At 36.7% G+C, this 10253-nt stretch overlaps 1 protein-coding gene across 1 annotated transcript in view; it reads right to left on the bottom strand.

The window, feature by feature from the left end:
* The window catches only part of LOC145688887 (nose resistant to fluoxetine protein 6-like), an 88785-nt gene extending 83032 nt beyond the window's left edge, over positions 1–5753 (bottom strand). Inside the window, exon 1 of the mRNA XM_081763052.1 lies at positions 5443–5753. Coding sequence (XP_081619178.1) covers positions 5443–5713 — 271 coding nt within the window. The 5' untranslated portion in view covers positions 5714–5753. The remainder of the gene's footprint in view (positions 1–5442) is intronic.
* Between the last annotated feature and the right edge of the window lie 4500 nt (positions 5754–10253).

The following is a 10253-nucleotide window of genomic DNA, read 5'->3' on the forward strand; positions in this document are numbered from 1 at the left end:
ATTTACAGGAGCAAAAGGGTGAAGAGTTTATTGATTAAGATTGCTCAAGTGTTTTCTTTTATTACAATAGAGCACGGTATATTACTGTAATGAAGACTTTGCATACAAACACACACACAAAATTAAAAGTTCTGACACACACAATTTTATTCTACTTGTTAATAGAAGATTCGTCCTCTCCTTCAAAAGTTGGTTCAATTTTAGCGAATATTTTTCTCTCAGAAGAATGTATGCTCTTAAAGGGGATCATCGATTTAATACAATTTTTTATCATGCTATCCTGGAATGTTATACAACCTTGTTTAAAAGTTTGTGATGTTGGTTGCAGAAAGACAAGGGACAGAAAGATAATTCCTTACAATAAACTCCAAACGTTTTAGTGTGCCACACTACTTCCTGATAGTAAACAGCCATGCTAATTGCTGCATGCACAATTACTTTTGTGTCTAACGATAATAGATGTCACTACTTGCAGGATTGGCGTGCATAACGAACTCCTTGAATAACTACATCATAAATGAAATAAAATGAAATATTTCAGTTTAACGTCCCACACTTGAGGAGTGTATTTCCAAAACATGCTAAATCCGTTTGGTAGAATTCTGCAGAAAGGGCAAAAAAAAAAAAAAAAAAAAACTATAGCTTTTTACATTGAAACACTATTGCAAGTGATATTTCAAACAGAATTTACAACAGAAAATAATGTTTGACCCAAAAAATAAATAAATAAATAAATAAATAAATAACGTAAGAGGTTCCATATTATACTCTTCCGTATTCAATTCAAAATCGGATATTTTTGGATTTTTGGAGTTATGGCATTTTAGAGTGACGATGATTAAGGCCAATGGTTGATGATGCGAGAATTGGTGGAATGAGAAGGTGGAAGGAAACAGAAGTACCCCGAGATAACCCACAGACAAGATGTTATCCACCACAAACTTATTTGGATGGGGATCGAACAATGGACCCCACGCACGAGAGGTAAGCACTCTACCTTACCCACCGTGTCCCCCATTAGACGTTTTTTTTAGTTGATCCTGTAAACAGAATGGTTTGAAACAGTTTTGCGGGGAAGATCAAAAAGGAATTCTGAACATATGACTTGTAGAGACAGAAAAATGAAAACTTAAATTTCTAGTTTTATGTCCAAGGATTATGGTCTTGAGGCTAAAGGATACGATTTAGTAATGAAAAATGAATGATTATAAAAGATTTGGTGAAATGAGCATGTGGGAGAAAAAGGAGAACCACGAGAAATCCCATGGACACGATTATGTCCTTCATAAACTCACATGACCCGGTATCGAAGAAGGAATCCTTCGCATCAGAGGTGAGCGTTCTACCATTCAGTAACTGTGCCTGTTCTACCGTAAAAATAAGGATGTAGAACTCCTGAAAGAAAGAGAGGTTTTCAGGTTTTCTTTCTCTTTTTTTTTTAATATGACTGTACAGTGATGCAATTCAGTGATGCAAAACAAAGCCTAAACGTAATTCATTCTTCTCAGAAGAGATGACTGGATTTCAACGTCTATATTCTTTTCTCCATTGACCACGACATTTAAGAAACAGAGCAACCCACCTTGATCTTACTAAATTATCTTATTAGGTGAATAGTCAATCAAAACCATGTCTCATTCCCGTCGGTAATTATGTACGATTATTAGAAAACTTTACGTTTTCAATATTTTAAATTTATATTTCTAGCAGAAATTATGTCGATTACATAATAATAATAATAATAATAATAATAATAATAATAATAATAATAATAATAATAATAATAATAATAATAATAATAACGGGTATACTTTCTGGAATTCTAATGAAATTATTATCCTGACATTTTCCTATTAAAAGAACGGAAATTTTTGAGGCAGAACGTGTAAGAATCGAAAGTTATTTGATAATCAAGCCAATACTTCAAAATACCATATTCAGATCACGTCTTTCTTGATAGCATCAAAACATAACTATATTTTGAGGTGGCCCTGTCTAGCGTAGTCGCTAACGCTCTCGTGTTTGGAGCAATTACTCTGGGGTTCGATTTCCGTTGGGGACACTCGGTCGAAAAAGTGTAAAAAAAAAATCAAGTCAGCCATCCTCATTCACAACAGGCAAATGCCGGGATGTTACCTAATATATAGGTCCCACGCCGCTTCCTTCTTTCCCTTTCCTCCGATATTGTGATCGCCGATAGATGTCATCCCTCGTAGGTGACAAACTAACATCATCAAAAATGACGAAAGTCCAGCAATCTAGTTCCTAATCCCTAATTATATCTTGAGGTGACGTTATTAAAAGTATTGAAGTTACTGTGTCTGTTCACTTTGCCCACCATACATTATTAAATAAAGAGAAATTTGGACTATTAGTACAATAATTGATATTTTTATGATGATAATCCTAATGTTGTTTTTAAACTGAAGTTCTCTTGGCTTAAGTAATGTTGTATAACTTGAAGTATTAGCTATATATTTAATTAAAAATTCTAATTGATATCGGAGAATGTACGAATTGACTACGAATCTTCATCAGTTTTTTTTTTCACCTGAAAATTCAGAAATATTGTGAGAGCGTTTCGAAATAGTATGGTTTATTTGGCAAATACGTTTGTTTATAAAATAATAATAATTATATTTTTCGTGCTATATATCATACAATTCAACGTCACTGACAAGGAAACCGCCCCAACCTCACACGTCCGAATTGGACGAAATTTCGTATAGATACTAATTTGAGGCCAGTAAATAACGTGGAAATAATCATTCGATTCGCTTTTGCATATTTTACGAGATATACAGGGTGATACAACACATAATGCAACATAAGACAATTATGTAATCCGAGTCCGACTTAGACGAAATTTCATATAGATACTAATTTGAGGTCGGTGAATAACGAGAGAATAGTCATTCGATTCGCTTTTATGTACTTTACGAGATATACATGCAAAACAATGCAACATAAGACAACTATGTAACCCGAGTCCAAATTGGACGAAATTTCATATAGATACTAATTTGAGGTCGGTGAATAACAAAATAATAGTCATTCAATTCGCTTTTGCATAATTTACGAGATATAAAGGGTGATTCAAAACAGAATGCAACATAAGACAACTACGTAATCCGAGTCCAGCAAGAAATTGTAATCAGGAATGTTGATCCTCCGTATATCATCTGTTATGACTTATGAATGTCGGTAGAGATTAAGGTTTCATTTGTGCATCACGTGATCTGCGTGCACATCTCCAACGGTGATTTCGAATGTACTTGCATTAGCCTGTCGTATGAATCTTCGTGGGTAAGAGAGAGACTTGCTATATTTGAATCGTGTATGCAGAATGGCATTCTGACATTCACAGCAAGCGACATTGACAAGCAAGGCGCGGCGTGCCGCAAGCGAACATGCGAGTTGGGCTGTTTCTTTTGCCAAACTTTGTCTATTACTGTTTACAGTCGTTGGAATCCAGTTTCCCTTCTAATGTTGACCTTCCAAGGTGCTACTTCAATTGGTAAACGGTGCAATTTCAGGGACGTATGTCCTCAAAGACTCGTACTTCTTTCCAGAATCTCAACATCGAACAGTGTTTCTGCTTTCATTTTCATGTGGAACCTCCTTTACTCAACGGGAGATTTTCCTACGACGCCACTGCGTTTCTCATTATAACCATGAGATTCCGCATATTCATTTTGCTATCCACGTGTGAGCTTTCATCGTTCTATACCGGTAAATTACAGAATCCTTCTATGTTATTTTACTTTCGCATCATCCTGCATATCTTGCAAAGTATTCAAAAGTAAATCGAATGGCTATTCCCACGTTATTCACCGACCTCAAATTAGTATCTATACGAAATTTCGTCCAAGTCGGATTCGGATTACATAGTTATCTTACGTCGCATTCAGTTTTGTATCACCCTGTATATCTCGTGGATTACGCAAAATCGAATCGAATGACAATTTCCACGTTATTCACTGACCTCAAATTAGCATCTATGCGAAATTTCGTCCAATTTGAACTCGGATTACATAGTTGTCTTATGTTGCATTCTGTTTTGCATCACCCTGTATATCTCGTAAAATAAGCAAAAGCGAATCAAATGACTATTCCCACGTTATTACACCGACCTCAAATTAGTATCTATACGAAATTTCGTCCAATTCGAACGTGTGAGGTTGAGATGCTTTCCTTGTGAGATAGACTTATCTCCGAGTTTCCATACACACAATGAACAAACTAACTAAAATGAAGTAAAACGCGATCCTCATTCAGGACATACCTAGGCGATATGGGAAGGATTAGGAATTAAATTTCTGGGCTTTCTCGATCTATGACCATGTTAGTTCGTCATATATGAAGGATGACGTCTCCCAGTGATCACATTATCCGAATAAAGGGAAGGAAGCAAGCGACCTGGGATCTATACGTTAGGTACCATTCCGGCATTTGCCTGGTGTGAATGAGGAAACCCCAGGAAAACTCACTCAGGTTGGCTGACCTGAAAAAGCTTTGACACCTTTCCGACCGAATGTCCCCACTAAGAATCGAACCCGGAATCGATCTCACCAAAGACGAGAGCGTTAGCGACTACGCTAGGCGAGGCCACTCCTAAGAGATGTGGATACAAGGCCCCGCATATTCTTGACTTTTGTGCTTATAGGAACTGTGATGTAGTGAACCAACACTCCAACCGCCTATTCTCTCCTGGCTTCTCTATGTATTTCCGACTGGCTGTGTTAATCCCTGAGTACGGTAACCCTGGAGCAAGGATGTAAGGGAAAATAAATCCCGCCCGCAGCGGTGATCGAATCCGGACCGTCTAGTGTGTACGCAACTAAGTTATCTTTCCTACAACGCCATCGCAGCTCTAACAGTGCATTGCATTCAACAATAAAGAGAAACTGAGTTGTTTCTTTTAAAAAAATATGCATGCATTTCCTTCAAAATGAAATGAAATCTTTTGAGTTTTCCGTCCCACGGTTATGCCGGTTAGGCTAAAGGAGACGGTGATTATGAGTAATGAATGAAATGGTGGAATGAAGAAAGTGGGAGGAAACGGGAGAACCAGAGAAAACCCACACACGCGGTGCTTGTCCACCACAAGGTTCACTTGGCGGGGGCTGGGATCGAACCCGGGACCCCAAGCACCAGAGGTGAACGCTCTACCACTGAACCCCGCGGCCCCCGCATTTCCTTCATTCCAGCAATCAAGTAATTATTAGAGTGGTACATTTGGAGGTATGTCCTTAACTGGTACTCTCCACACAACTCAAAATGTTAACTTTTCGACCTTGAAATATCTTAAGAGAAAATACAGCTGCAATAAATAAGAAATTGAAAATGAAAGTAACCACCTGAAAAAAAGTAGAAAAAAGTAAAAGAAAAAAGTAGAAAAACATGCCTTATTTGTCTCTAAATTCATTAATGGTTGCTTACTCTTAATGGCCCATAGTTGTCCTCGCTGAAGACCATCCAGAAACTTGGTCATCGAACTGTTGCACTCATTGGACACTTGTATTTCTTGCATCCTCCATATTACTGCCAGGCGATAAGGGTTGAAGACATCAAGAAGCGAACTCAAACTGTAATTGGTAGTTGATGACGGTATTATCGACCTATCGGCATTGTCAAAATCTTCGGAAGTGACTGCTGAAGAAGACGAAGATAACACCGCAAGAGTCACCGCGATCGCTATCAAGGACTTCATTATCGGATTAATGCACGAGAGAAACTGACCATGACTTCTCAATGGTATTATGTTTATCTGGACAATTTGATAGGAAGGGGGAGTTACTCTGCAAAGGGAAATAACATATCGCAATGACAAAAAAAAAAAAAAAAAAAAAAAACGAAACAAAAAGAAAGTAACATACGTACATGAACAGTGTTGCAACATATACAAAACCTAGACCTTCTTTGTAACAGACTTTTTCTTGTTTGTTATATAATTCTGTTCAACATACCCGGAAGGTTTTTATTTTATAAGAAAATAGTTTTTAACAACTTAAGATTTTTTAATTGTGTCCTGATGCATGCAATGGCCAATACAGAGGGAATGTTTTTCAATTGGTGTATGCTGTAGACAGGTGTTTCACTGTGTTAAACGCCTGCCTTGTCCCCATTTAACTTGTGAGTCGTTCATTTGCGTAACATTCATTTAATGTTTGTGAACGTGACTCAACTTGCAATTTTCACCTCTTCTGTTGCACTGTCAGGGTCTCCTTTTCCTTTTTTCTTTCTGTTGAAAAATCTTCTTTTTGTTACATATATTGGTTAAGGCCATGTTTAAAAGAGGGTCTGTAATTATAACACCATCTTTATCTTGTACTGGTTATTTGACTGTAGGGCTTCCTTGTTTGGGTTACCATATCAAAATTATCGAATACCGAAAATTAGTTTACAAAAATCTGTTATATATATATATATATATATATATATATATATATATATATATATATATATATATAGTAGGAAGTCGAAAATCCGAAGTAATTGGGACCACAGGTAGTTCGGATTTTCGAAAATGACCAAGAAAATGTCATTTAAGCTTAAATATACTGTACGGTATGCTCTTTTATCGATACAGTGCTTATACAGTACACACAGTAATTACAATACCGTACGTAAGGCTACTTACATTTAATGTTTCTGAAGACCCTGCTCGTACACTAAATTACAGTACATATTCTTGTAACTCACGCTTAAAACTTAACTTGTATAGGCCTAAGGGAAAATAAAAATAAAAATATATATGACAAACAATTACATATGAATGAGCTTTTGTAAAAACATTGACTTCACACAACGCCGACGGACAAACCTATTGTTTATTGCTAGCGCTAAGACAAAATGTGAAAAGCTTCTAGGGACCGCGTTCGGATTTTTGACGTCCTACAGTATATATATATATATATATATATATATATATATATATATATATATATATATATATATATATATATATATATATTTCATGGAAACGTCTGGAGTTGGAAGCACATCAGATGCCTGGGCTGGCAATGGTCAGATGGCGACTACAGAGGCAGGCTGTTAGTGGAGGTGTGATACAGTAAACTCCACACTACTCCAATTTGAAGTATGAACAATAAAACGACACTGTAAAGTGATAGTGTAAAATAGGTGATCTCTCTGGTTTCCAAAGAGAGCAAATTGACATTCTGTTATGTGGCGCGACTGTTACGAAAGTGGTAAATGAGTTAGGTCTGTCGCGAGGGACAGTGACCAAGGTGATGACTCCTACAAAAAGTAACGACAAAATCGCAGCGGCAAAGAAGAATGGTGATCAGAAGTAAACCCTACGTGACAGTGACAGGAAAACCCTCGGTGATAATAGCAGTGACGCCGACTCAATATCGCCGTGAGATTGCGGTGTAAGTGATGAAGGAACTTAAGTAGCACCTCCCATAGCCTGGGTCAAAAGTCCCACAGTCCACCGCGAGTTACTAACATGAGCATATAGAGTCAAGTTGCATGGGCAGAACAACTGATAAGGGCCCATACCACTTTAGCACAACGCCAATGATGTTGCGAACATGTAATATAGACCACTGGTGATGGAAGATGTGTGATATGGTCAAATGACTCATTGTTTATCTTATTTCAAACTACTAGTTGTGTTTCTGTTTGGCGGATGCCCAAAGACGCTTATGATCGTCAGAGTCTCCGCCCAACATAGTGGCGGCTCTGTGATGTTATGGGCCGTAATATTCTGGTTTTCAGTGTCCGTGATGTCATATCTCAGGATGATTATGCTCCCATTTGCACAGCTGGAGTTCTGCCGGCATGTATTGTAGAATATTGGTATGAAGTTAAACATCTTCCTTACCGTATCAAATCCTCGGATCTCTGTTCCACATATTGAACATCTATGTTCCGCTTTCGGGACACGAATCCTGTGTAGTTTTCCGCCTCCATCATCTCTCTACATCTTAGGGATTTAGGATTTTGATTTCTGGGCTTTCGGCATCTATGGCCATTTAGCCTGTCACACAGAAGGATGGCGTCTCTCAGTGAGCACGCTATCCGGAAGAAAGAAAGGATTGGGGAAGAAAGGAAGCGATCTGGGACCTATAAGTTACATATCACCCCGGCATTTGCCTGGTGTGAATGAGGAAAACCAGATTTTTCAATTTGGCTGGTCTGAAAAAGCTTTTCAGACTTTTTCGAGGAATCGAACCCGGGTCCGTTCGCACCGAAGGCGAGAGGGTTAGCGACTACGCTATGCGGCGCCACACACTCTAGATTTGCACAACTTCTAAGCATATTGTACGTATATATAAATTTTGAAAGCAGCTTATCTTATAATTAAGTCGACGATGTTAAAGTTGAATTGTTACAGGTACTGAATAATACTTATCGGAAGTCCCCATTTTCGACAGAAGAAATGCATTATGATCTTGTAGGAATTATACATTTCCATAATCGATTTATCGTTCTAAGAATATGTATTATTTTCTCTTTTAACCGTCTAATCAAACTGGAAGTGGCAGAAATCAACCACTTCCGGTTTCAGTGTTGACCACTATGAAGTAAACATGGTAATAAAAAAGCGAAAAGTGATTTTTCGCAACCAATTAAGCGTCCCAAGAGCATATTCTATTTCCACTCTAATCTCTCTACTAAAATCAAAAGCAGTAGAAACTTAATGCCACTAACTAACTAACTCTATAGCGTATGTATGGAACCCGCACGTTTAAGGCCGCGTTCACGAAAACTCTTCATTCATTTCTGTTCTTAGCCAACTGCATCCAGTTTCTACTTCATATTCCTATTTCTGCGAGATCCATCTTAATATTGTCCTACCATCTTTGCCTATATCTTCCTAATGATCTTTTCCCGATTTCAATATTAATTGAAAAGATACCTACCACACCACACAATATAAACCAAACTACTTCACGTGCTGTACACATGACACTGCTATTTTTCAAAATGGTCCATTTCATTTTTCTTCCGACTTTCTATCAGAACAGTGAAACTCTTATTTAAAAAAATACAGTCTGTTATTTCGTTTCTTTTTAGTATAAAGAAATATCAAGAACCAAGGGAAGGAAACCATGGATTTATGTTACAGTGATCTATATAGATCTACTATGTTTATTATATATATATATATATATATATATATATATATATATATATATATATATATATATATATATATATATATATATATATATATATATATATATATATATATATAACAAGTCAGTGATATTCTGCTTATTATGATTGATAAGACATCCACATAAAAGACATTTCGTGGGAAACAAAGAGAAAATTTTCACAAGGATTACTATTCACCAAAATTAATTAATAGTTGTATCCTTTGAGATGATATCTTAGACAGTTCTACCGTAAAATGATAGTGTTTCTAAGAGTTTCTTCTTTTCTTTCTTCATAAAATCCATGTACGTAACAAAAGTGAATGTGAGTTTCTGTCTGATGACATCACGTAATAACTAATGAACCAATTAAAATGACACTTGGCATGATTATGAACCTTAGGCCACCCATCTATCATATTATATTAAATTTATGAAAACACATATCTTAAGGGGGCAGAGAGCAGTGGCGGATCTAGGAGGTAAAAACTGGGGAACCAGCCAGAGCCCAGACTATGTTAGCTATATCATGAGTTTACTTTAAACTTTCAAAAATATATAAATAATAGCTTCAATAATTTTTGTCACTCAAAAGTGTAGGACGCACGACTAGATTCGCCCTGTAATTTACTCATTGCCTGATAATTGAAGGGACAACATCTAAGGCATTTCTCTTGGTTATTTATTTCATTTGTCTGTAATTTCAACGAAGGTGTAGAACGGTAACCTCAAAAGCTTTCGTCTTCATTATTTATTTTACACATTACTTCTTTTAACAAAGGCTTGGAGACAGACGGAAACGACGAAACCTTATTCTTCCTTTGCATATCAGCTGACTTGAGAATCGATACGAGCATTATTTATTTTATAATTTCTTAAGAGTCTTCACTACAGCGAAATTAAACTACCGCTAATTTTAGAGTTTTTCTGTAATATCTTCAAAACAAATCAAAATATTCGAAAAGCAGAAACGTAGTGAACTAGACAATACGATTTTGCATGTGATACTTTTGCCACAATTCACCTATCTGCTTTTGGTATGCCGCTATTTACAGAACCCGCAAAAATGCTAAATCTATCTACAGTTGCAAATCGGAAGCAGATAGATGAGTCGTAATAACG

The sequence above is a fragment of the Thermobia domestica genome, chromosome 7, assembly GCF_964235325.1.
Source record: "Thermobia domestica chromosome 7, izTheDome1.hap1.1, whole genome shotgun sequence".
NCBI lineage: Eukaryota > Metazoa > Arthropoda > Insecta > Zygentoma > Lepismatidae > Thermobia > Thermobia domestica.